Source organism: Cydia splendana, chromosome 6 (genome assembly GCF_910591565.1).
Source record: "Cydia splendana chromosome 6, ilCydSple1.2, whole genome shotgun sequence".
In the NCBI taxonomy this organism is placed as follows: domain Eukaryota; kingdom Metazoa; phylum Arthropoda; class Insecta; order Lepidoptera; family Tortricidae; genus Cydia; species Cydia splendana.
Window position 1 is genome coordinate 9,901,836 of NC_085965.1, and position 27,403 is coordinate 9,929,238.

The 27,403-nt window shown below is 41.8% G+C and overlaps 2 protein-coding genes across 5 annotated transcripts in view; one reads left to right on the plus strand and one right to left on the minus strand.

Annotated features, from left to right (window-relative positions):
- Positions 1-2,595, plus strand: part of LOC134791367 (uncharacterized) — a 106,265-nt gene extending 103,670 nt beyond the window's left edge. For 3 of the 4 annotated variants that reach the window (XR_010144295.1, XR_010144297.1, XR_010144296.1), the window contains 2 exons: positions 751-984; positions 1,301-1,411. Coding sequence is in view for 1 of the 4 variants with exons in the window: in XM_063762376.1 (XP_063618446.1) it covers positions 751-874; positions 1,301-1,411; positions 1,622-2,412 (1,026 nt within the window). In the remaining 3 variants the exon portion in view is untranslated. Of the gene's footprint in view, positions 1-750; positions 985-1,300; positions 1,412-1,621 lie in introns of those variants that run through there. The other variant, XM_063762376.1, reaches the window with a different exon arrangement.
- A 2,548-nt stretch (positions 2,596-5,143) lies between these two features.
- LOC134791365 (WD repeat-containing protein 13-like) lies at positions 5,144-24,023 on the minus strand. The gene is made up of 11 exons (XM_063762374.1): positions 23,821-24,023; positions 23,622-23,677; positions 22,551-22,670; positions 22,024-22,134; positions 20,769-20,922; positions 18,315-18,481; positions 17,345-17,405; positions 16,689-16,771; positions 14,467-14,630; positions 12,438-12,637; positions 5,144-5,970 (listed from the first exon to the last, which is right to left on the minus strand). Exons 1-11 carry the CDS (start codon positions 23,900-23,902, stop codon positions 5,870-5,872), a joined length of 1,299 nt encoding a protein of 432 aa, XP_063618444.1. The 5' UTR covers positions 23,903-24,023; the 3' UTR covers positions 5,144-5,869.
- Positions 24,024-27,403: the final 3,380 nt, after the last annotated feature.

The following is a 27,403-nucleotide window of genomic DNA, read 5'->3' on the forward strand; positions in this document are numbered from 1 at the left end:
TATAAGTATATTTAGCGACTTAAGTATAACTATAGTTGTACCTAGCATAATTGATAACGTCTCCTATTTTACCGCGATGTCAGGAACTTGGGAAAACCTATAGTATGAATAAACAATAATAATTAAAAACATGTTTACTTCTGCGACTATTTATATACTTACAGGCACATTATGAGTCCACTATGAGCTTATTTATATCTTAGAGCATTTAATAACTGGAGTCGCCTTCAAGAGCTTACCCCTCTGCCGAAAAACTTGCACAATTATGCAAACTTTTGTATGGACTGACATGGCTATTTGTACGTTACGTACAAATCATGTGAAAAAAGCAATACATTTGACGTCCCCTCCCCCGCAAAAATCGGCAGCCTGTTTCGTACAGAAAATGACAGCCATGACGTCTCCAGTTACTAAATGCTCTAAGATTTATATGCATATAACTTTAGGTGTCATGAAACGACAACCGCGTTGGTACGTTTCGTCGTTAAATTCAGAGACATTTATAAAAGTGATATTCAACCGTACCTGCAACTTAAAATGAAAATTCCTATGAAATTATAATATCTAAATTTAAGAGATACCTACCGAAACCTGATTCTTGTTGAATTAAGTTCTATTCATTAAAATATTTTTTTTGTTTTAAATTATTCAAAAAATACATGTCATATTTGTGTTCAAAGAATTATAGATTAGACTACCAGTTTCTGGACAATGGATCAATTCAATTACACGTATATGGTTTGTACGCAGGATAACAAGAAGCGCGTTGTGTTCAAGCGGCAGAAGTACCACTGCGTGTACGAGTACCCGCGCGAGCTAGCCACCGTGGACGCCGACTCGCCCGCCTACCTACCCGACCTGTCCACATACTCAGGTACACCAACATGTTCAGACAGTACCACTGCGTGTACGAGTACCCGCGCGAGCTAGCCACCGTGGACGCCGACTCGCCCGCCTACCTGCCCGACCTGTCCACATACTCAGGTTAGTCGACAGCTTAGTTATCGACAATTCGACATCGATAAAATGCTGAGTCTTCACAAGCAAGAACAATTTTCTTGAAAAAAAATCATTTATTATCTGCAACTGGTATAAGAGCGTACATAAAAGAACGTCACAACCGTTTATCTATAAAAGAATTGACTCTACATTCGCGATATTAGGTACCCTAGACCGGATTGACCGGAATACGTTTTAATATCAGTCTTTGGGATTAGGATATTTTTTCCCGATTGTGGTAAAAGATACTGTGACATAAACACTGTCAATGAAATGATCTAAACGATCACTGGTATTTCAGAATGGGACCCCGGCAGCGCGGAGGAGGCGGAGCTGGGCTACGGGCAGCTGTTCGGCGCGGCCTCGCCGCTCGACCTGTACCCGCTGCGCGGGACCATCGCCTTTGGCGCAGGTCACTATCATAGTATTTAAGAATATTATAGCTTAGAAACCTAGTTCCGTAAGCTGATCTGTTCAAAAGGGAAGCCTAGTCACAACTATCTTCATCTCTTTCGCTATTATAATAATCGAATCCTTGGCAATGCGCAGGATTCTTCGGATTCAGTCTGAATTCAACGCGCGTATCTGGAAGAAATATTTCTTAATATGATTATTGTTTCAGATTACGATGAGGATTTCTTCATATCGTCATCGGCCCGTCCGTTCGAGAGCCTCGGCGTGATGTCCACCACCAGCCAGTTCTTCCCCGGCATGCGGCTCAAGCCCCTCGACCTCCCCGCCGACGACGACTTTCCCCCGCCGCCCTCCCCGCTCGCGCCCCTCCCGCAGACGCGCACGCCCTCGCTGGACTTCACCACCCCGGACTCCGGCGTCGAGGACATCACCCCCGGCTCCACGTCCACGGACGAAGACTTCAAAACCAAGAAGCTCGAGGACGTCACTCCGTGGCGGAGCATAGACAGTGGCAGCTCCAGCGAGTCCGTCAGCCCGAGCTCCCCCGGCGGCGAGGCCCTCGGCGGCCTGCGCCACACGCGCGACAAGCTCAAGCTCGACCTCCCGCCCAGCCCGCACATACCCTCGCCCAGGCACAACAGGGTGTTCAACTTTGTTCTCGACAAGCCGAAGAGGCGCGCGGCCGACGACCGGTCAGACGTCGGCACGACTCCCCTCGTCATGACCGACGAGACCCCGCTCGTGACCGGCTCCCTCCCCGTGCCCGACTGCGAGGACGTCCCCGTCCCGGAACCCACCTTCTCCACCTTCGGCAAGACCGTCCCTCGAGCCGACCCGGAGCAGAAGATTATACTGACCGACGATGGAGAAAAGGCGGCCAGTCCCGTGAAGGAGCCCGTCCGCGGGGAGGGCACAGTGCTGGACAGCGGAGACGAGGATTCCGGCATAGAGAGCAGCGCTAAAACCACGCTGGAGCGAAAAACCCCCAACGTTTCTTAGATATAATATCGTAGTGGTGGCGTGGCGTCAAAATTGTTCCTAGATCGTGACGAAATTTCTCTCACTTGCTTTAAAACCTGCGAAAGTGGCTCGTCTTGTCGCAAGCACGACATAATAAAAAACTGAGCGGGGTGACCTAGCAGTCTGCCTCACTCTAACATATACGGCCAATTGTTTTGTATCCACTGTATACTATTGCTGAGACTTACAGCTTTGTAAGATTGGATTCGGATGAACTTGTAAATAAGAAACCTAAAATGATTTTGTAACATCCTAGCAAGAATCGGGTTCCATACATTGATTACGCCGCGCCACTGGCGTAGATTGTTATAGCTCCGAGGCCTATGGTCCGATCGTTACTTTAGCTGATAGTATTACCAACACTAGGTTAACTCGACGCATATAACGGTATTTCGTAGAAAAACATTACCCTCTCGTCATTGTCAACTCAAACATAATGAGGAAACATTTAATTTAACATTAGGAGAGTTCAACTCATTTGAATGTTTCAGATAGTAAGGTCACTTAACAGTCTTTTATAATAGGTACATGAGATTATCTCTCCCTTAACCGTTTGTATTGAAGTAGATGTTTTCTACGGGAAAGCGAACACAACGCCCGCAAATGTTTAGTTTCTCTCTGAATACATATCGAAGAACGCGTTATTTTATGCCATTTGCATTACCGTTTAGTCGAAATGGCATATTGTTATTTTCTTTATAACACCATTAAATAATGCCAATTTATGCAATATAGAGATATAAAACTTCATTATGAATAGTTTTACTTGACATTCGCCGAAACAATGAACTTGGAATGTCAATTTAACTCATCTGATATTACCACTGTGTAGAATTTAACGATATATATCTGTAATTTAGCCAATCTAAAGCTACGTCCACTAGCATTTCCTATGAATGCTAAATGTGTACCAACAATATTTTAGGCAGACTACAGATGTAAGGTACAAATAACCGACAGTATCTAATATAAGTGCTTTGATACGTTTACAGTCCCATGATGAAGCAGCCTAATTTTAATACTGTAGTACGATGGCCTATCCATTTTTGTAAAGTTTTAGCCCACTCTTATACTTGCTAGATTTTTCATACGTAAAGTGTTACTCTAATTTATAACATAGTGTAGAGTTGCGTTTGGTACGTAAAGAGAACGCTAGGAAAATCAGAAACTATTTCTACACGGACGAAATTTCAAAAATATCTGGCTCTTAATCTCATGACAATATAATGGTGTCTTTGAAGGCGCTTCGTTCGTGTAGAATTGTAGATAATGTGTTGCTGAAGTGTAAAATATAGGTATATTTAAAGACGTTCTTTTAATAACCAAATAATAAAGTTGGAACAATATAAACTACCTATATTTTACTCGATTTCTGTCCACTTGGATGGAGTTAGAATCTCATTAGAATCTAGGGCGCAGACCCAAACGCGACTTAAGTTATTCAATGTCTAAATTATTTCATTTACAGTGATTTCACATACGCACAAGTGAATTCGCATCTTCCATCTATCGAACCTCGACATTACGAAATCTAAATTAAATATATCGGTATTAAATTGAGGTTACAAAGCCAATTCTTAGTTAAGTGAAAATTTATATTAGATAAGGTAGGAGTAGATGTAAAGAGTTGTGGTGATTATTGCGTATTCGGCGCCGGCGGACTGGCCGTATGTATCTAGTGTACTAATACAACATGTTATTCATCCAGTCACTAACACCTGCGTATGCTCAGATACCGGCTAGTGCTGAGTATTAGAACCTATTGTTTTTCTTGAGGTTAAAAATGAATGGCCAACTTTCGACACCTATTTGCGAGAGGTTAGATAAGTGTGTTTTAGTTGGTACAAGGGTATCGTCTTGGGTCGTCCCATTCTGCCGTGCTAACAACATATGCAGTAATCGCAGTTGAAAAGTCATGCAATTGTTTATCTTGTTCTCTTTGAATAAGTTCTTTATTTAAACGATGTTTTTCATGCAAGTACTGCACGTACGATAAGCAGGGCAGCATTCGTTTTTCGTCAAGTTCTTAAATTAGTCCTATTCTGCTTTCGTCACTCATTCTACATTCGTCACAATCGTCTGTGGCTTTCAATGTAGAATGAGTGACGAAAGCAGAATAGGACTAATTTAAGAACTTGACGAAAAACGAATGGGACGACCCAAGACGATACCGGTGCAAGCAGCAACAAATGTAGCTTAGTTATGCAGTGTTAAAATGGTCTCTATTGTTAAAGCAATAAGGTATTCCGAGCATGGTCTACGTAGCTACCTTGTGCTGTCCTGTACGCGCTGAGCACAGGCCTCGCCCGCGCCGGTCCCACAACACATCAATATAATATGCAATACGTCCAAGTGTGAACCTAATGTGCAATTCTTCTCATTTCCATATCATGGTGTTTTAGTTATTTAGTTACTCAATGTAAATATAATTTAATGATCCAAGGAAAATTTTTAATATGAAATTTTATTGCTTATATGTATTGTACGACACGTTTATTGTTCTGAACATTATTTTTACAGTTTTAGAATGTTTTCGTTAATGTACAGTTGTAAATACAGTAGGAGTCCATTTTGTTATGATGTAGTGGAGGTTTCGCGTCAAAGTAATTCGTTCTGAACGCTTCAATCGAAATCTCTAGACAGATTCCATTACACTACGTCGCTGAAGAACAAGGAATTATTTGATTGAATGAATTGTCCAATAATTATGGTATTTATTGTTTGTAAGTTGTTATTGATTTGTATGAACTGTCCGCAGTATTTCGTGAATGTGAACGTTGAAGGTTTTCATATTGTGACTTTGTCTTGTCTTTTAAAAGTATTTCTATGGAGAAAAAAATAATGAATAAAACTCGTAACTCAATATATGCCTTTTACTTAAAACAATACATATCTTCTCTTACTTAACTACATTAAATAATGTCAACCTAATTAATACATTTTCGAGATTCAATTTCTAATAAATCAGGAATGTTAAATATATAGTCTTCTAAATAATCATGTGTTAAGACAATATTTAGCTAATATTCCAATCAATGACTTACATTATACATTATTCATTTCGGTCTTTTAGAACATTAAATATAATGCCTAATGTTGGCCCTCTTAAGGCCGGAGATTACTGACTAGTCAAGCAAAGGCTTTTTCTTCTTACCCAGCAATTTCCAAAGTAAATTGTGGGAGAGGCCGATATTTAGTTCACAACAACCAACATTGAAAAAAAAATGTTTAAAAGTATGAGTTTTAAATTTATTGCACGAGACAAGTGAACAATTAATGAGGCCAAGTGACAATAGTAAACCAAACTTGAGTAATGTATGGAAATTCATCTGTCATCCAGTTTTTACTTATCGATAAACAATAGTCATCTAGGCTAGACACTCAGTTGTTGCTCGTGGTGGAGCAGCGTGGCCATGGGCATTGTGTCGGTATGAAGTCAGGGTCGCCGCCAGATGATGACGAGGCCGGAGGCGTCGCTGGTGGCCAGCAGGCTCTCGTCGTAGCTGAAGCTCACGCCCAGCACCGGCGACGCGTGCCCTGCAACACGAGCACCCGTTACGATAATGGTTATTTCACGGAAATGCCACGACAGGCGTGGCTCACTCCGCGATTTCGTCGCTTTGCTACAGGTAGCTAAAAGTACATCCGTTCCGCCCCAATTTTGGGGAAAGCCATAAGCCGCGCGTGGCGCTGTCGCCACCTAGCGGCCACATCTGTGCTGATCGTAACAGACGCGTTTTGTTAGAGAGCGAGTCTTCTGTACCTAGTACTATATTTATTCTGTGCTATAACGGTTATTTCATGGAAATGCCACGTGAGTCACGATTCCATTGCCTATCTTTTATTAGTGGTATAGGTAACCGTAAGTGTCAACCTAGAAATAGTAGAAATAAGTAAATACTTAATTAGAGTATTATCAATAAAATGGTGACTCGCGTTACTCTTGCCGTGGTAATCGTGGTATGACCAAAACAAGGGGGTTGGCCACTGTCAAAGATTTGCATAGATGGCGATGGTGCCATCATAGTTTGCCCCTTTTTCTATGAGATTTGGCTTAAAGGGCTGGCATCTAGGGCATCAATTTCAATAAAAAAAAAAATTGACACAATTGTGTGGATTGACAGGGCAAGCTATGCCGGCGCCATCTGCTAAATACTTCGACCGGCCAATACCATTGTATACGATTCACATCAAAGGTATGGTATTCAGTCATAAATATTTGAACCATGCTCGCATCGCGCCGTGCATTGACGTCGCCGTTTGAATATGCAATCTAACTTGTGTAAAGAAGGTTCAAATTCCTTGGCTCTAAGTAAAACACATTGTTTTGCGAATCCTACAATAACGATTCTCGTACCTAAGCCTTCGAGCAACACGGAAGGGAGGCGGCATTCGCACTATTTCCCCTCTGCCGAGGTACAAGATTAGCGCGTCAATCTAATCTAGCGCGGGTAATAAAACTAGTTGCACTTGAATTTTTCACTAGACCGAGTCCAGACGCGCGCGTGAACACTGCTGCACAAAAATGCCTGTTTGCTCGGTTTTTTTGTTATAAAAAGAGGTCGGGGACATCAAATTTACAAAAAGAAAGTGTTACATTTCACACGTAATATTTTTTTTTACATATCATACGTTTAATTACATTCAAACACAATTATTATATTTTAGTCTCATGTAATTGTTGGATTTATCGATTTTGCTCGCTCAGTACAAATTGCGGATCGGTCGAGCGACAAATCCGACTTCTGATCTCTCAGAATACAATAACATACTTCAACGAAAATGTGTTAGTGTGCGTGTTGTGACACTTGTCACTCGTCCGTACACAAAAAGAGATCGAGGTTTGCAAGATTTGTCTTTGACGTGTGTCATTTTCTATGTATTTGTGTCGTCATTACAGATTGGATTTTGTATGTAAGTGTGTGAGAAGTGCGACTGTGTGCACCTTTCCCCCCGCGAAAAATGGCAGAAAGATTTGTACGGTGAGATATCGCTTGGGCCCCTCCCTTCCGATGTGTCGGAAGCCGGTGTTGCTCGAAGACCTAAGCTTATGTACTTAATCTTTTGGACGCCAATTACCGATATATCCGCACCGCAGGTTCAACGCCAAAAACGGATTAATCGGTCACAGACCACAGACCAACATAGACCTACGTGCATATGCATAAAGTTCAATTTCAGTTTTGACACTTCGGTGACGTGGCGTCCGCGTGACAGCGCAATCGCGGGATCATTGCGTAATAAAATACACCCGCCATTCTGCCTGTCAGAATGGCGGGTGTAATGTTTTTTGGTAATAACTTTAAATACCGTGAGGTACTAATTTTTTTAAAGGAGGTACCAAATAGTACAAATTAGGTACTAAAATATGGTATGCTTTTTGTTTATTTTTATTTGGGTACACCCGCCATCCTGACTCTCACCTTTTGTGTTTGACACGGCGTCGAAAAGGATAATCATACCTACTGGTATCATGGTATGACAATGTGGAGGAGTGGTACCTAATCGTAAACGGAGGCGAATAACCATGAGAGACGAAAGGAAATCATGAACTCACCTTCCAAATATTATACAGTAGGAATTCTGCACGTGACATACCATCGCCCACATTGTTAACTGTCCGATAACCGATAACGATAACGGTGGACCTTATGCCTTTTGTAATAAGGGGTCATCCATTAATTACATCACACGTTTAGGGGGAGGGAGGGGGTCAAGAAAATGTGACATGTTGTGACTAGGGGGAGGAGGCCCATACAACCATTTCCAGTCGCCGTTACGACGCGGTGTTGACACATCTTGTGTCGACACCGTCTGTTTCGGTCACAATTCCAGTCGCAGAGTCGTCGCCGTGTCGACACAGTTACCAGAAATGGGGAAGGGTCGACACATGACACAAAGTGACATAAAGTGTGGTCGCCGTGTGCACACATTGTTTCGGGTTTGCGACTACTTTATGCCAAAATCATTCGTTCATTCGTTCATTTTGTTCCTGTCAAATGGAAACTGTCAGATGGAAAAATACTTAAATAAAAATAAGTGACATTAATACGCCATCTCTAAAACGGATTACAAGACGTAATTATATATTGTTTGCATTTATATTACAATAGGACTTAAATTATTATGGGGAATTAAACTGCTCGAGTGATTTGATAAACTAAGTGTAATATAATCAACGCGCCACCACATTGTTTTAGTTTAGCCGGAAATGAAATTGTTTACTTCTCAGTGCCTGTGTTCATAACTATATTATTTGAAGCATTTTTAGTACTTCGATGCGTATACTATACTTAAATAACAGAAATAACGCTTTACATACTACGAAACTTGTTAATTATGATGTATAAATATGGTTTAAGGCTGAGAAATATTGCAGTCACAAAGTAGTTGCAATGTTTCGACTTTGTGTCGACACTGTGTTGACACATGACACGCGCTGTCAAAAGTAATAACAAAGTTACTGGTATGTTACTGGATTTGCAAAATGGCTCCTTGTGTTGATTTGTTTTAGATATTCTCAAAGTGTAAAAATTCCGTGGTCAGAGATGGGCATTAATCGATTAACTGTTTATTCGACTAATTAATGGAATAAAAAAAGTTAATTCTCAAATTTTAATCGCGATTAGTTTAGTCGACCTAACATAGATTGAAATTGAATTAATCTGAATATTAATCGAATAAATTATCGATTAAATCTCGATTGAAAGTTGACAGGGGGCCATTTTTGTACGTAAAAATAATAGAAATGTCTTGCATGCAGATGGTAGCAAAACACTTTGTCATAAAAGTCGAGATGGGTGTCGATATATAGGTTTTAGGGAGTGCCGATTTCGAAAATAATGACCATTTTGGAATCCGAAATGGCGGCCATGCACTGTGTCATAAAAGTCGTCATGGATGTCGTTTTATACGTTTTAGGGGGCCCCAATTTTGAAAATGATGACTATTTTGGAATCCAAAATGGCGGCCATGCACTATGCCATAAAAGTCGTCATGGCTGTCGTTTTGTAGGTTTTAGGGGGCGCAGATTTCGAAAATGATGACCATTTTGGATTCCAAGATGGCGGCCATGCACTATGTCATAAAAGTCGTCATGGATGTCGTTTTATAGGTTTTAGGGGGCCCCGATTTAGAAAATGATGACCATTTTGAAATCCAAAATGGCGGCCATGCACTATGCCATAAAAGTCGTCATGGTTGTCGTTTTATAGGTTTTAGGGGGCGCAGATTTCGAAAATGATGACCATTTTGGATTCCAAGATGGCGGCCATGCACTATGTCATAAAAGTCGTCATGGATGTCGTTTTATAGGTTTTAGGGGGCGCAGATTTCGAAAATGATGACCATTTTGAAATCCAAAATGGCGGCCATGCACTATGTCATAAAAGTCGTCATGGGTGTCGTTTTATAGGTTTTGGGGGGCGCAGATTTAGAAAATGATAACCATTTTGGATTCCACTATTATGACAAAATACGTAGCCGCCATCTTGGATTATAAAATGATCATCGTTATCGAATTCTGCACTCCCTAAAACCTATAAATCGACATCCGTGACGACGCAAGTTATCTTTATTTTCAGATCTAACAAATTGCTACAGAATACAAAGGACAAAAAAGAAGCGAGGAGGTAATGAAACAAGCAAATATACAGATGATTCCTCGACGCAATTGGGTGATTCTTAAATTGTGTCCAGATTTTTTTTGTCATAAAAGTTTATATTTTTCACATATTACTCTCACAAGTTCCGTGACATTTCGACCTTGTAATTTTTTAAGTAAATGTTTTTGTTTATCTATGAGGATCTCACTAGAATAGTATAATCAAGGTATGTTTATATTTGATGAATGAAATAGTAACGCAAAAAAAAATATATTTGTGTCTTATATTCCTGCTGAAGACTTTTATTTTACCTTTTCCTTCTACACAAGTTTGGCCAAGTAATAAGAATTTAGGGCTCTCAATTTTATTTTGACTTCTACAACAGTAAAGCTACGAGGCCATGTTTGGTATCGTTTTCGTATAAATTCGCAGTACCAAATTTAGTTAAGGTATCACATTGACACCATTCCGAAGTAAAAACATATAAACTTATTAAAATACTTTCTTTTAAACTCCTCTTCACGCTTAAACTGCTGAACAGTTTTAATTTAAATTTGGTACACATATATTTTGAGTCCCGAGACAGGATATAATAAGTTATCTCAAAAATCATCCTTTAAAGGTGTGAAATGAGGTGTAGGGGGGAATTCAGAATTGACTTCTTGAAGTTAATACTGTTTAAGTTTAGGTTTGAAGTCATGTTTTTTCATCATTTTTAACTAAATCAAAGATGTAGACCATCCCAAATTTCATATAAATCGGTTCAGCGGTTATTGATTTCCCGTACAAATTTCCACGCCACTTTTCACACCTTCATAAGATGATTTTGGTTATAAGATCTATCCTATGTCCTGTTCCGGGACGCAAACTATTTCTATACCAAATTTCAACGAAATCGGTTCAGCGGTTAAGCGTCAAGAAGAGTTTCAAAAAAACCGGCCAAGTGCGAGTCGGACTCGCGTATTAAGGGTTCCGTACATTAAGTCCGACTCGCGCTTGACTGCACATTTCTAATAGGTTTTCCTGTCATCTATAGGTAAAGAACTATTTTGTGTATTCAGACGGACATACATACAGACGCACGAGTGATCCTATAAGGGTTCCGTTTTTTCCTTTTGAGGTACGGAACCCTAAAAAGATTTATTTTTATTTTGTGGAATGGTGTCAATGTGATATCTTAAATGGATTCAGCACCCCAGATTTATACGAAAACTATACCAAACACAGCCTAGCACCTTCACTGATATAGATATATCAAGATAAAATTGAGAGCCCTAAATAAACTTTCAAGAGCGGATATCTCAAAAACTATTCAACATATCGAAAAAATTGACTGAATAAACTTGTAACAAATTAAATTAACTTTCATTTTGTATAAGTGGCCATGTCGCTGAGATGCATAGTTTCCGAGATATAATCGAAAAACGGGAAAATGGGACCTTCAAAGCCCCCTCTCTCCCCCCCGCTCAAGGGCTACGGCCGGGGACTTTTGATATGTTCACCTCCTAACTTGTCAAACCGAGTTACGGAGTCAAAAATTGTGTTCCGAGCATTTCCCTCTACAACTTTTGGAGCATTCGTTGCCTGACCTAAGTAGCTTATTGAATTTCTTTAAAAACTTTTCTGTAAAAGGTTGACGGGTGTTGGGTGTTTATATGGTTTCGGTCGATTATTATCATTTGCATTGCCCATGATGACTTACTAGAATTACGACCACACGAGACACTAATAGTAGTTTGACAAACCTTGGTTTTCAAGAGGTATTTTATATTGACATTTGCTGTCACAAATTTGCTGTCAGATTTAGTCGCAAACCGCACGCAAAGTGCACACAAATGTGTCGACACCTTGTTACGGAAAAGTGTAGACACGGCGACGACACTTTGTTTCGAAACAATTCTAGACACATTGTGTGGACTCTGTTACGACACATCTGACATTTAGTTACCACTTTGTGATTCTGCGACTGGAATGGTTATATGGGGGGAGTCACAAACTTTGTGACGTCACTTTAACTTCATCAATAATCGAAAATTTATTTAAATTATTTTATTCGCTATACAGTTAAATAAAAAGTTTTTGAAACGATAATCGTTTTTATTCGTTTAATTTCATTTCTTAATCAGTTTTGGGTTATAAAATTACTAATATTTCTTTTATCAAAAATATTTCGATAAAATATTAAATAAATATTTCCCGATTTCTTTGAAGAAATGTGACGTCACACCAGGGGGGAGGGGTTTGCCAAATGTGACCAAGTGTGACAAGGAGGGGGGGAGGGGTAAAAAAACCAAGAAATTCGTGTGACGTAATTAATGGATGACCCCTAAGGTCCACTGATGTAAAGTTAGGAGTGTTGCGTTTGTACGTGTAAACATTATATACAGGCTTGGTACTAACCTTGCAGCTTATTAACTACAGGCTGATTAGAAGTGCCCTCAATGTCCAGGAAGTATACGGTGGCATCCTCGCTGCCCGTCACCACGCACACGCCGCGCCGGAACGACATGATGGGGCAGAACGTGGACTTGACGCTGTGCTCGCGGTGCATGGTGGAGAACCGCTTCTTCAGGGCCAGGGTGCCGTCGCGGTCCGCGATCCTAATAGTGATTTCTTGTTAATAATAATAGATAATTCATGTAGATGAACGCATGGTAAGAGTCACAAGTTCATATTTTCGTAGTGTTTTGTATAGGGTATTTGACATTTTTAGGGTTCCGTACCCAAAGGGTAAAACGGGACCCTATTACTAAGACTCCACTGTCCGTCCGCCCGTCCGTCCGTCCGTCCGTCTGTCACCAGGCTGTATCTCACGAACCGTGACAGCTAGACAGTTGAAATGTTCACAGATGATGTATTTCTGTTGCCGCTATAACAACAAATACTAAAAACAGAATAAAATAAAGATTTAAGTGGGGCTCCCATACAACAAACGTGATTTTTGACCGAAGTTAAGCAACGTCCGGCGGGGACAGTACTTGGATGGGTGACCGTTTTTTTGTTTGCCGTTTTTTGCATTAGGGTACGGAACCCTTCGTGCGCGAGTCCGACTCGCACTTGCCCGGTTTTTTTTAAATAAATGTTATCAATCGATCAGGGTTGTTTTGAGGATGAAATGTCTGTATGGGACTCATTGTCTTAAAGCAATACAAAAGTCACAAATTATGGTCAAAGTCTGGCACCCGCACTTTACTGACGAAACGCTTCTAACAAAATGGCAATACATCGTGACGTCACCATGTAACGTTAGAAGCCGTTTCGATGTATGGAAAACAAGGAAATTGCGATTTTGTCGGTGAAATATTGCGTTTATGTCTTCGAGCAACACGGAAGGGAGGCGGCATTCGCACTATTTCCCCTCTGCCGAGGTACAAGATTAGCGCGTCAATCTAATCTAGCGCGGGTAATAAAACTAGTTGCACTTGGATTTTTCACTAGACCGAGTCCAGACGCGCGCGTGAACACTGCTGCACAAAAATGCCTGTTTGCTCGGTTTTTTGTTATAAAAAGAGGTCGGGGACATCAAATTTACAAAAAGAAAGTGTTACATTTCACATGTAATATTTTTTTTTTACATATCATACGTTTAATTACATTCAAACACAATTATTATATTTTAGTCTCATGTAATTGTTGGATTTATCGATTTTGCTCGCTCAGTACAAATTGCGGATCGGTCGAGCGACAAATCCGACTTCTCATCTCTCAGAATACAATAACATACTTCAACGAAAATGTGTTAGTGTGCGTGTTGTGACACTTGTCACTCGTCCGTACACAAAAAGAGATCGAGGTTTGCAAGATTTGTCTTTGACGTGTGTCATTTTCTATGTATTTGTGTCGTCATTACAGATTGGATTTTGTATGTAAGTGTGTGAGAAGTGCGACTGTGTGCACCTTTCCCCCCGCGAAAAATGGCAGAAAGATTTGTACGGTGAGATATCGCTTGGGCCCCTCCCTTCCGATGTGTCGGAAGCCGGTGTTGCTCGAAGGTTTATGTATATTGTGGGCATACAATATTTTTTTTAATAAAATAAGTATAAGGAATCGAATGGTACCATTATTTTTTTCCTATTTCGAAAATGAAAAAAAAATATTTTTTTTTAACTTCTGTCTTGCATTTTTTTATTATACCCATATATTTCTTAAGTTTCAAATTTATTGTTATCATAATTGCTCATTTTCTAACTATTTAATTAGATTTAGTTATAAAATTCAACATGTGTCGACAACCTTATTGTGACAGTGAATCGTTTGATCAAACAACTAATGAAGTTTGAAGTGAAGAATGCGAGTCGGGTATAGAGTCTCGCGGTGGAGTGCTGTGTCTGACCGGGCACAACGGTTCGACGCCCACGCTACCAGCTTTCAAAAGACCGCTCCATTCAACTTGTTCAGGGCTCCCTACCTTACTACCTTTAAAACCCACCTGAACAGGTAGAGCGTGTCGGTGGCGACGCTGGCGAGCAGCGCGGGGTGGCGCGCCAGCCAGGGGCTCCAGCTCAGGCACGACACGGCGCCGTCCACGCAGCAGCGCCGCAGCTTGCTCAGCGCGCCCCCGCACCCCTCCAGCCGGTAGCTCACTATCACACCCTGGAATAAGGGCTCATTGAGACGATGCGAAAACTCGCATGCGAGTTTCATTACATTGCGGGTTTTGATCGGTCGGTTGAATTGAACGTAACCGACAGTCCGCAATGTAGCTAAAATCGCATGCGAGTTCGAGCGCCGTCTAAATCAGCCTTAATGCAACTAAGTTAAGTAATTAAGTAAATCGATTTACGATTTGATTGTTATGTTCCAATTCTCCGGTGTATTCTGCTTTTATATGTATAGAGGCTTTTAGATGCATTACTGACATTTGACAAACACGGCCAAGTGCAATTCTAATGCAAACTAACCGTAAGGCTAGTCGATTAGTTACAAAAAAGTTGCTAAGCAGGAGAGAAGTTTTCAAAATTAACAAAACACAACATTATTGTTAAGTACCTAAATAAGAGCGTCGTAACATATTATTAGTGTCCGACCGAAGGTTCGGTTTCGGTTTCGGTTTCGGCCAGTTTCGGCCAAAAAATCATGTTTCGGCTGTAGTTTCGGTTTCGGCCAAAAAACGGCCGAACCTTTCGGCCGGGCCGAAACTTACGAAATGGTACTTCGTACTATGAAACTAAACTATGTGACAAAGACCAAAAGTTGGGGAATAAGTAGGACAACAATATTAATATGTACCTACATATACTGATTCATGTATAGGTACAGTAATTAACTGGTTTATTATCAAAACACAATTCCACTAATGAGGGCGCCACTAGACGCAGTCTTAAGAGACTGTTAATACCTATAACGCGCACACTGTCTAATTGTATCGGAGTAAATGAGATAGCACTGTCGCATGTTACTGGGCCTGGGCAAAGGAATAATAAGAAAACTCATCATCTTCCTCGTGTAATCCCGGAATTTTAGCCACGGCTCATGGGAGCCTGGGGTCCAATTGACAACTAATCCCAAGAATTGGCGTAGGCGCTAGTTTTTACGAAAGCGACTGCCATCAGACTGACCTTCGAACCCAGAGAGTAAACTAGGACTTAACGGGACTAGTCCGGCTTCCTCACGATGTTTTTCCTTCACCGAAAAGCAAATAGTAAATATCAAATGATATTTCGTATACCTATAAGTTCCGAAAAACTCATTGGATTCGAGCCGGGGTTTGTACCTGCGACCTTCGGATTGAAAGTCGCACGCTCTTACCGCTAGGCCACCAGCGCTCAAGGAAATATCTCGCTTTTTAATACAATGGACATTGGTTGGAGTTTGTGCTCAACTACTTATCCTGAAGCCTGAAGCACGGCTTTGACTTCGCATGAAAGTTCGCCTCACTGGGGCACTTCGGACTTTTAGGCCCAGGTGAAGATCGGTACCCGGCCTTGCGATATTTTAACAAAAATTTTCGCGCTCGCTGCGCTCGCGTTTTTGGTTGACCCTGTATGTACATGTTAGTTTGACTGGTGAATGAATAGAGTTAGACTAAGAAAATTCTGCAATGATTTTGATAGCATACGCAGTGCAACTAGTGCAAATGTTATTTATACGTCATAATTTCATAGAAGTTTTGACGTTTAAAATAACACTTGCACTGCGTGTGTTATCAAAATCGTTGCAAAATTACCTTGGTCTAACTCTAGTAATTTTCTTAAAAAACTGCTTAAGTAACATCAATTTCAAGGACACTGGGTGTTGACAGCTCCATAATATGTGTGTAAAAGCGGTTTTATGACATTTTTTAAACGATTTTAACACATTCGACACCGCGTACCCGACTCTCGGGCACTCGTAAACTTTACTCAGATGCCGGACAACCCGCCCAGCGGGTTGTTTTGTACGCAGATATAGACGACCGGTTTCTGGGGTAGTGCGCCGTTTTTTGCCCGGTTGCGAAAGTGTTAACAAGTCTACAAAAGGTTCGGTTTCGGTTTCGGTTTCGGCCGAAACTAGAGCCAAAGCCGAACATTCGGTTTCGGTTTCGGCAAAAAAACATGTTTCGGTCGGACACTACATATTATACACTTCTTCCATTTACATAATTGTACTGCTTAGTACTTATTGTAGGTACTTATCAATATACAATAATATAATCTGTGTGACTTGACGTACCTTGTCGTTAGCAGCCCAAAACATTCGTCCGCTCGATTCGCAGGCTATCGAAAGAACTCGTCCGCCCAGAATGCTGCTCCCGCCTGAAATAGTTATTTGTTTTACAAGGGGGCAAAGTTGTTGTTTAACCGCTCGTGCTAATATTGATACCCGAGCAAGCGAAAGATTCCAAAATTGAACCACGAGCGTAGCGAGTGGTTCGAAAAATGGAATCTTGAGCGTTGCGAGGGTTTCAAAGCACGAGGGTTAAACAAAATTTGCCCCCGAGTGAATCACAAAATTTGTCACCACACCAACCCGAAGCAAATATTAAATGTAAAATATCAAACAAAATCAAGCCAAATCAAATCCAAATGAATGTTATTAAATATTTATCATCCAAAATCATCATTTAAAAGTCATTTATTCCAGCAAACATAAGAAAACAACTCAAAATTTTCATTTGATTACTTTGCCTCAGATGTGAATAAAATGCAACTTTGCTATCAGTTTTTGAAGAAAGTAAGCCTTTCCAAGCCGGTGTGGTGAAAACATTATTACGTAAAATATAATCCGACCACACCAAATAATTTCAAGCTTCATCAAATCAGTTCATAACTATTAAATTAAAATTAATGTATCTGTAAAATGATGATATTTATAACAGTTAGTCTCACCTCTCGGGTATATTCCTGTGGACACGTTCAACACTTCCACCATCCCCTTCGCATTTCCTGCCTGGTTACTTGGGATTAAGGGATTACAAAGGTAAGCACACATTCACATTAAGTACGATTTATTGGCACCATCCGAAGTGCATGGTGGGGGTAAGTAAAGAGATCGCAGCGCATGTGGTGGCAAAAATTGGCACTAACGGACGCCTTTAAACTCTTTAACATTTCATACAAGTTATATGGCTCGAAATGGAACTTTAATTTATGATTACTCCTGAGATATTAATTTAAATTGTATGGTGTAAGGACTGTAAGGGACCATTGTAATCTGTATGAAATGCTTTATAACGAACGTATTTAATTTGATAATTATTAATACTGTATCCGTGTAAATAGATTTGCAAATACCACATATTATGTGATCTTTTTGTAAGTAGAAGATAAATATGGGTATAGTAGGGTATCTTTAAAAGATCGACATAACCATCGTGGCCTTTTTTGTAGACCAATGAAAGAGAGACAAAACCTAGCATAGAATGTGTTGTTATAACTTTAACGGCAGTGTTTTCGATTAAAGCTCCTAGACAGCGTGATTTTTTCCGACATCATTAGCAAACATCGTCATATTTCAACTAATTTACACAAAACCTTAACAAGTTATACACCTTTAACCTTCCTCAAGAATCACTCTATTGATAGGTGAAAACCGTATGAAAATCCGTTCAGTGGTTTTTGAGTTTGCGAGTTGTTTTCTTAGATGTGATTTGGCTTTTTACCCTAGATTTGTGGATGCTAGGTGCCCTAGGTGGCGTGACAGTCGTGCACGGTCCCAATATAAATGACTGGGATCGGATACGTAGAAAGGAAGCAGGGAGGCCTTTGCTCAGCTGTGGGACTCTAGGATCGTTTATACTTAATCAGCAAAGTAATTAAATGCAAAGTTGAAAACTTGGGTATGTGCACAAAAGGATACAATGACCATGTTGTTGTTGGCGGGCTGGAAGGCGACGGCGAGCAGCGGCGCGCGCAGCTGGTCCTGCACGGCGCGCAGGCGCACGCGCCGCGCCACGTCCCACACCACCAGCAGCCCGTCCAGCCCCACCGACACCACCAGCTCGTTCGACGCCGACCAGTCGCAGCCTGAGTAGTAATACATTTTATTTATTTATTATTTTTTATTAAGCCATATTGTCCCACTGTTGGGCAAAGGCCTCCCTCTTATCCTTCCACGCATCCCTATCCTCGGAAGTCTCCCACGTCTCTGTCAAAGGCGTCAAGCTCGTTCCGCCATCTCCAATTTGTGGGACTCGACGGGTGGCTGTTTTGGCCCACAGGTCATCCGGCATACGTGTCCTGCTCAGTCCCATTTGACCTTGGCGGCAGTTTCAGCTACATCAGTTATTCCAGTTTTGGCGTTCCAAGCTGGCTAGTTGTTCCTGCGTTGTATACATACGGCGTGTAAACGAGACACTTTACACTGTTTCTTTTGCCAGCGTCACGTCGCAAATGGACACGGAGCCGTCGTGTGACACGCCAGCTGTGTCAGGGTATATCTAGTCACATGTGGCTACCTGTGACGTGCTGCGTGTGGCCCTCCAGCACGAAGCTGACGCGCGGCGGGGTCGCCGTCACGTCGCAGATGGACACGGAGCCGTCGTGTGACACGTCACCTGTGTCAGGGTATATCTAGTCACATGTGGCTACCTGTGACGGGCTGCGTGTGTCCCTCCTGCACGAAGCTGACGCGCGGCGGGGTAGCCGTCACGTCGCAGATGGACACGGAGCCGTCGTGTTGCACGCCAGCTGTGTCAGGGTATATCTAGTCACATGTGGCTACCTGTGACGGGCTGCGTGTGTCTATCCAGCACGAAGCTGACGCGCGGCGGGGTTGCCGTCACGTCGCAGATGGACACGGAGCCGTCGTGTGACACGTCAGCTGTGTCAGGGTATATCTAGTCACATGTGGCTACCTGTGACGGGCTGCGTGTGTCCCTCCCACGAAGCTGACGCGCGGCGGGGTCGCCGTCACGTCGCAGGTGGACACGGAGCCGTCGTGTGACACGCCAGCTGTGTCAGGGTATATCTAGTCACATGTGGCTACCTGTGACGGGCTGCGTGTCTCCCTCCAGCACGAAGCTGACGCGCGGCGGGGTCGCCGTCACGTCGCAGATGGACACGGAGCCGTCGTGTGACACGTCACCTGTGTCAGGGTATATCTAGTCACATGTGGCTACCTGTGACGGGCTGCGTGTGTCCCTCATACGAAGCTGACGCGCGGCGGGGTAGCCGTCACGTCGCAGATGGACACGGAGCCGTCGTTTGACACGCCAGCTGTGTCAGGGTATATCTAGTCACATGTGGCTACCTGTGACGGGCTGCGTGTGTCCCTCCAGCACGAAGCTGACGCGCGGCGGGGTAGCCGTCACGTCGCAGATAGACACGGAGCCGTCGTGTGACACGCCAGCTGTGTCAGGGTATATCTAGTCACATGTGGCTACCTGTGACGGGCTGCGTGTGTCCCTCCAGCACGAAGCTGACGCGCGGCGGGGTAGCCGTCACGTCGCAGATGGACACGGAGCCGTCGTGTTGCACGCCAGCTGTGTCAGGGTATATCTAGTCACATGTGGCTACCTGTGACGGGCTGCGTGTGTCCCTCCAGCACGAAGCTGACACGCGGCGGGGTAGCCGTCACGTCGCAGATGGACACGGAGCCGTCGTGTTGCACGCCAGCTGTGTCAGGGTATATCTAGTCACATGTGGCTACCTGTGACGGGCTGCGTGTGTCCCTCCAGCACGAAGCTGACGCGCGGCGGGGTCGCCGTCACGTCGCAGATGGACACGGAGCCGTCGTGTGACACGCCAGCTGTGTCAGGGTATATCTAGTCACATGTGGCTACCTGTGACGGGCTGCGTGTGTCCCTCCCACGAAGCTGACGCGCGGCGGGGTCGCCGTCACGTCGCAGGTGGACACGGAGCCGTCGTGTGACACGCCAGCTGTGTCAGGGTATATCTAGTCACATGTGGCTACCTGTGACGGGCTGCGTGTCTCCCTCCAGCACGAAGCTGACGCGCGGCGGGGTCGCCGTCACGTCGCAGATGGACACGGAGCCGTCGTGTGACACGTCAGCTGTGTCAGGGTATATCTAGTCACATGTGGCTACCTGTGACGGGCTGCGTGTGTCCCTCCAGCACGAAGCTGACGCGCGGCGGGGTAGCCGTCACGTCGCAGATGGACACGGAGCCGTCGTGTGACACGCCAGCTGTGTCAGGGTATATCTAGTCACATGTGGCTACCTGTGACGGGCTGCGTGTGTCCCTCCAGCACGAAGCTGACGCGCGGCGGGGTCGCCGTCACGTCGCAGATGGACACGGAGCCGTCGTGTGACACGCCAGCTGTGTCAGGGTATATCTAGTCACACGTGGCTACCTGTGACGGGCTGCGTGTGTCCCTCCAACACGAAGCTGACGCGCGGCGGGGTCGCCGTCACGTCGCAGATGGACACCGAGCCGTCGTGTGACGCACAAGCTAATTTAGAACGGTCGTTGTTGGCAAACTTCACTACGCTCACTTGCTCTGAGTGCTGAAATTTAAATAATTATTGGTTATTGAAATTGATTTCATGTATCAAAAGGTATTTTACCGAAAGGTGGATGGTGATGGCCACGACTATTTTATATAGCACGCAATTGTAAACCTTATTGAAATGCATCAAGGTTCACTTTTTATTAATCTTGACTGTTAAAGGTAACGGTCAAGATAAAAAAATACACGATTCAAGCCGCATCGCCTCCTTCAAGTCCTAAAAATACTGCATAAGCTTAAAAATACAAAAAGATGATGTTATAGGGTGGTCATTTTACTATATAAAATCTCTGTGTGGTCTATAAAGGGTTCAACATGAGTGATTATGGCAGTCAAAAGATTTCAACAAGGTAACAATCAGGTAGTTTATAAAGGCTGCTATAAATACATATTTATGTGTAACTTGTTTAAGCAATGACACAGAATAAATAATAGTACTAGGTACAGAAGACTCACTCTCTAACAAAACGCGTCTGTTAAGGGGCCCACTGCTGATTACCAGTCCGCCTGCAGTCTCTGGCCTTATCGGGCGGCCTGCCGTCCTAGACCAATAACGTCCACTCACATAAGCGATTATTGCCTGCCGGCATTGGTCTGCTGCCACCTCTGAGACTACAGACTAGCTATTGAGAGTCTTCAGTTTCCCACCGTACGGCCGCCCGCCGGCAATAGTCTGATATAATTTTGACAGGTCCCTACAAATTGACAGTCCGCCGGACGATATTAGCTTGTCAGTTAATCGCAGCAGGCCACACATTAACTATGGCTATTCGGACTACGGCTCGTCGATTCCGGTCAGCGTCGACAGATATCTGCCGGACAGTCCGTGCCTGCAGGCCAATTTACACACACATTATCAGATAGTCGGCCGGCGGCCTGTTGGCCGTCATCTGCTGTCAGTCGAGAGCCTTACGATCAGGACAGATATGGCCGCTAGGTGGCGACAGCGACACGCGCAGCTTATGGCTAGCCACCAAAATTGGTGTGGAACAGATGTACTTGTAGCTACCTGTTGCAAAGCGACTAAATCGCGGAGTGAGCCACGCCTGGCATTGAATCATAATTATCAAAAAAAGTTACTGTGTTTTTCTTTTCTGACCTGGTCAAAAATATGGTGTACCCCAGTGAATGCATAGTTCTCTGATATTGACATTTCATTTTTCTTCTTGTTGTTGGAGCTCTGAGGGAAGTCATCAAGCGCCAGACTTGCCTGGAGAATTTTTCACAGAATAATATTTAAAAATATGTTTAATAAGAAAGAAGAAGAGTTAAGTTTAATATATTTATAAAGTCATATATTTACTGTTTAAAATAAAATCTGCTAGGGAAGTTTGAATCTATTTATATTATTAATTGGGTTGAATTTAATTTGTGATAAAATTTTAATGAGATGTCCCCTAATATAAAAAATAGAAATGCTGCTAGTTATGATAGGTTGAACTTTCATTGGAAAATAGTGTAAATTATTATGCACATTAGGTGGCTGAAGGTTAACACTTCCAGTGCACCATTTGTGTTCCACTAGCGTGATTTAGCAGTGAATGTGTTAAAATTATGATTATTTACTCCACTCATAGAGTATTGTTCACATATTATTTTTCTTTTGTGGTTTATGACACACTGTACCTTACTGCTAGATCTTTGGCGCGAGGAAGCCGAGCTGATTGATATATTGTCTTGGACACCATAGCGGCGCTGCAGCAGCTGGCTCCGGATATGGAGATACTTCTTTATGGTCTCTATGTCCTACGATACAACACATAAACAGATATACACAGTTAAGGTGTCATAGGTTCAGAAGTTGTTGCAAAATCGTACTGCTTTTTTAGATCACAATATGGTTGCAAAAATTTAAGCAATCTTAAGGATTTTCTCTTGTGACTTCATTGATTTGAACCCTGATTTTTTGACTTTCGCTCAAAAAAAAATCACAAACATAGGTCTATAATGCACTTGAAAATGTGTTTTTAGATGTCTTTTATGGATTATGTACAAAAGTTTGCCGAAAAAAAAGTAAAATAAATAAATATACTTAATTTTGAATGGAGTAAACAGTAAAACCAAATACTTATGCATAAAGCTAGCACATTCCGGGATTCAGTAAGTACTCTAGCAAGATAATTCTTATTATAGTATTTGAACAAAAACAATTAATATGAACTTGAAATGCCATCTTGATTTCCCAGTAAATGCTTATCTAGTTTTCAATTACTTCAAACTAAAAGTTCTGTTGTTTGTGTCTTGATAACAGCCTGCATTGTGCATTATCTGTTTTCAAATAAATTCCAAGAATGTTTGTATGGAAAATGCTTTGTCAAGTCTGTTTTCCTTGAAGTTCTTATTTGTACGTACATATAACTTTGTTATAGTGTGAATTAACTAATTCAGCATAAATAAATAAAAAGCCACCTTCGGTTCTCGGAAAGTCCTGAGAATCTGAGTCTGAGAATATGAGGTTATTTGATTAAAAAATGGCTACTAATAATGTTTCTTAGAACTTACATATTAAATAATAATAATTTAATATGAATAGATATAATGAAGAAGAAATACATTGTGTGAAATTCAGATTAAAACCAATTAGGCCTAGTTTCTTCTTAATTTGAAGAGTCAATCTTTTTGTAAAAAGTTGTGCCTGTACCAATACTAGGGATGAAGTTACCAAGTGGCCCCAGACTCTTTATGTAAGTAACTTACTTTGAATTTAGCATTCTCTCTCAGCAATTGACTGCGTCTTCGTATGTACAAGGTTTCTGTAAACATAACAAGAACAAAGAATGGAACAAAGCTACCTGTTGTACTGTTCCAATATCTATCATACGCAAGTAAGTCTTCACATATATGTAATATTACGGAATTATTAGTACAGTGTTAATAATTAATAAATGGATCTTACTGAAGTTGGGATTATTCGGAGCCCTGTAAGCATTGAAGCGAGCGTCTAAAGCAAATATTTGTTGTTGAAAGGCTGCTGCCATGTTTAATCCATAATGTTAAATTGTTAATATTATTAAACCTGAATATAATGATTTAATTCCTAAATAAGTTGTGAAAATAAATAAAAACAAATCGAAATCAGAGACACAACACAGTAAATAATGACATTTGTGTTCTTTTGACAGCGCCGTCACTGGGACGGCAGTGACAACATCATTTTAGTCAAATTAGTAGCGATTTTAAATATATCTGAAACAGTCCACCCGCTTACCCACGGGAATTTTTTCACTGGTCTTTATGCAAAGAGTAGTATAATATACAGGATGATTCATGAGACGTGAGCATGACTAATCCTGCACACTCAGTAACTGATAATTGATCGATCACCGTCGTATTTAGGAGAAACAACAACACTTTTTCCTATTTTTTTTACTTTTTGGTGAGGGCAAATTTAATTCTCAACAATCATGGTCACCCTGTAGGGTCCTGTAGGACCTAATTAATAAACATAAAACCTCTTTAACCGTAACATTTTGATTACGAAGAAAATAAACTGTCAAACTTGAGTGAGATACGAGTTTTCAAAAGTAACCAGACCGTGATGACAGTAATGACAATCAATTTGACACAGAATATCGGTAGTTTAGTATTCTAATTTCAGGGTGACCATGCATGTCGTAAAAAAATCAATAACTTTTTTTTTTCAACACGACTAGAAAATTAACGTTAACCTCACCATGGTATAATAATATACTCCGCCTGGTACTCCATTCCCGTCTTTTCTAGGTCACCTAACTGACACAAGCCTACGTCATCATGCGACAGCGCTATATGATAATATGCGATAGCGCTATATATAGCGGCCATGTTATTGTGACGTAGGCCTGATGTGTCACTCTGGGAATAGAAGACCATGTTTTAATAGACCATGAACCTCACTAATACTGATACGAAACAGTTGCTTATAATGAACGATATGCGCAGTGTTAGTCCTGCTCACGTCTCCTGAATCACCCGGTATATGAGATCTTTATGTCTGACAAAAAAGAGTAGAAATAAAAAGTGACAATACTGTAGTGTCGTCCCTTTCGAATCAATATATATAAGAAAACGGGATGACACTACTGTATTGCCACTTTTTAATTTCTATTCTTTTTTGTCGGACTGTAAGGTGTATTCGGGTATTACCGAATGTCGGATAATTCCGAAATTCAGATGAAAATCACCCTTAATTCCATCATAATAAAAGTCTCTTTTCGGAATTATCCGACAGTTTTCGACATTCGGAATTACCCGAGTAAACCTTACATTAAATTTATTTTTCACCACACCAGCTCGGAAAGGCTTACTTTGCACTTCAAAAACGGATAGCAAACTTGCACTTTGCTATCAGTAATTCACATGTGAGGCAAAGTAATCAAATGCAAATTTTGAGTTGTTTTCTTATGTTTGCTGGTAGAATTGAATTTTAAATGATGATTTTGGATGATAAATATTTAATAACATTCATCTGGATTTGATTTGGTTTGATATTTTACATTTAATATTTGCTTCGGTTTGGTGTGGTGAAAAATTTTGTGTTTCACTCGGGGGCAAATTTTGTTTAACCCTCGTGCTTTAAAACCCTCGCGACGCTCAAGATTCCATTTTACGAATTTTTGGAATCTTTCGATGCTCGGGTTTCGGGTTATTCGGGTATTAGCACGAGCGGTTAAACAACAACTTTGCCCCCTTGTAAACAAATAACTATTTCTTCCTTGCTGCACTGCTTGCTGCAAGTACCACCCGATTTTGTTTTGGGAGCTCTGTTGATAGAAAATATAGAAATGCAGACCTGTGTCATGTCATAGAGCATTTTCCAAAACATCTAAACTACCTACAAGTTTAATTGTAGCTCATCAGAAGACCGCTCTGCTGGGGCAGAGTATGTACAAAAAGACGAGGGCCCTCCTTATTTGAATGTCACATCGAGTTAGATGTACCTACCTAATGTTTTTGAAACTTTTCTTTTTACAGACGAAATACCTGCGTGCTTATCTACGAAACTTTTTATTCTGAGCCCAGACTCGATTCTGCTGTGGGTTTATACTGTGAACCGTTTTATTACCAACCTACCCATTAAACCCGCGGAACACCTTTCAATACATATCATCCACACGGAAAAGTAATAAAACCGAAGACAATCCCAAGAACGAGTTTCCAATAAAAGTCAGTGTCAAAGGTCGCATTAAACATTTCCAGATAACTGAAGCACCTTACACGGCCCGTGCAAAAGCCATTTATCATTGGGCCACAAAAAGCTTGCTGCGTCCTTGTCACTCGCGTGCGCGAGAGACGAGAGGCCGGCAGTTTCCCGGAATCCTTATTTCCGATTCGGAATCGGCGGCGCTGTGATACCGAGAAGTTCCGAGGCGTTATTCTGGGACGTAAACCCGCGCTAGCGAGTCGTTATAAATAATCAGAATGCGTAAAGAGAAGTCGGTGACCCCCAATTACGACACAATCCGTATTTATTCTACCGGGAAGCGCTTATTTCTGTTTCTGAAGGGACTATTATATTTTTCATGGAAACACACTTGTAGATTGAAATTTGAAACGATCGTTATAGGCATCAACTTATACGCTTCTTATAATAACCAATTCCTTGGCTGTCAGATCAATCACTTGGAATTATACATATTAAAAACATGGTAGGTACTTTCTATCTTCGAAGAACTAGGAACACGATCTATTCACCGTGTTCGTTATTAAAAAAACCGGGCAAGTGCGAGTCGGACTCGCGCACGTAGGGTTCCGTACCATAATGCAAAAAACGGCAAAAAAAAAACGGTCACCCATCCAAGTACTGACCCCGCCCGACGTTGCTTAACTTCGTTCAAAAATCACGTTTGTTGTATGGGAGCTTCACTCAAATCTTTATTTTATTCTGTTGTTGTTATAGCGGCAACAGAAATACATCATCTGTGAAAATTTCAACTGTCTAGCTATCACGGTTCGTGAGATACAGCCTGGTGACAGACGGACGGACGGACAGCGGAGTCTTAGTAATAGGGTCCCGTTTTACCCTTTGGGTACGGTACCCTAAAAAGGGTGTTTTAACTGTGACATTAGGTACAAACAGTAACACTCCTAACTGTCCATCGGTGGACTTTATGCCTTTTGTAATATGGTTTACGAACGTCTGGGCGATGTATACTATGTGAGAGAATTTTGCAGTTACATCTGTCGTTATACTCGATATTGACCTATAAGTTTCAACTCCCCAGCAAACTAAATACCTACCTTAACCTTTTGGACGCCAATGACCGATATATCCGCACCGCAGGTTCAACGCCAAAGACGGATTAATCGGTCACAGACCACAGAGCAACACAGACCTACGTGCCTATGCATATAAAGTTCAATTTCAGTTTTGACATTACGGTGAAGTGGTGTCCGAGTGACAGCTTTTGTGTTTGACACGGCGTCGAAAAGGTTAATCATGAGGGCAAACTTTCGTACATTATTACTTATAAATTTGTAGGTATAAAGATAGAAACACT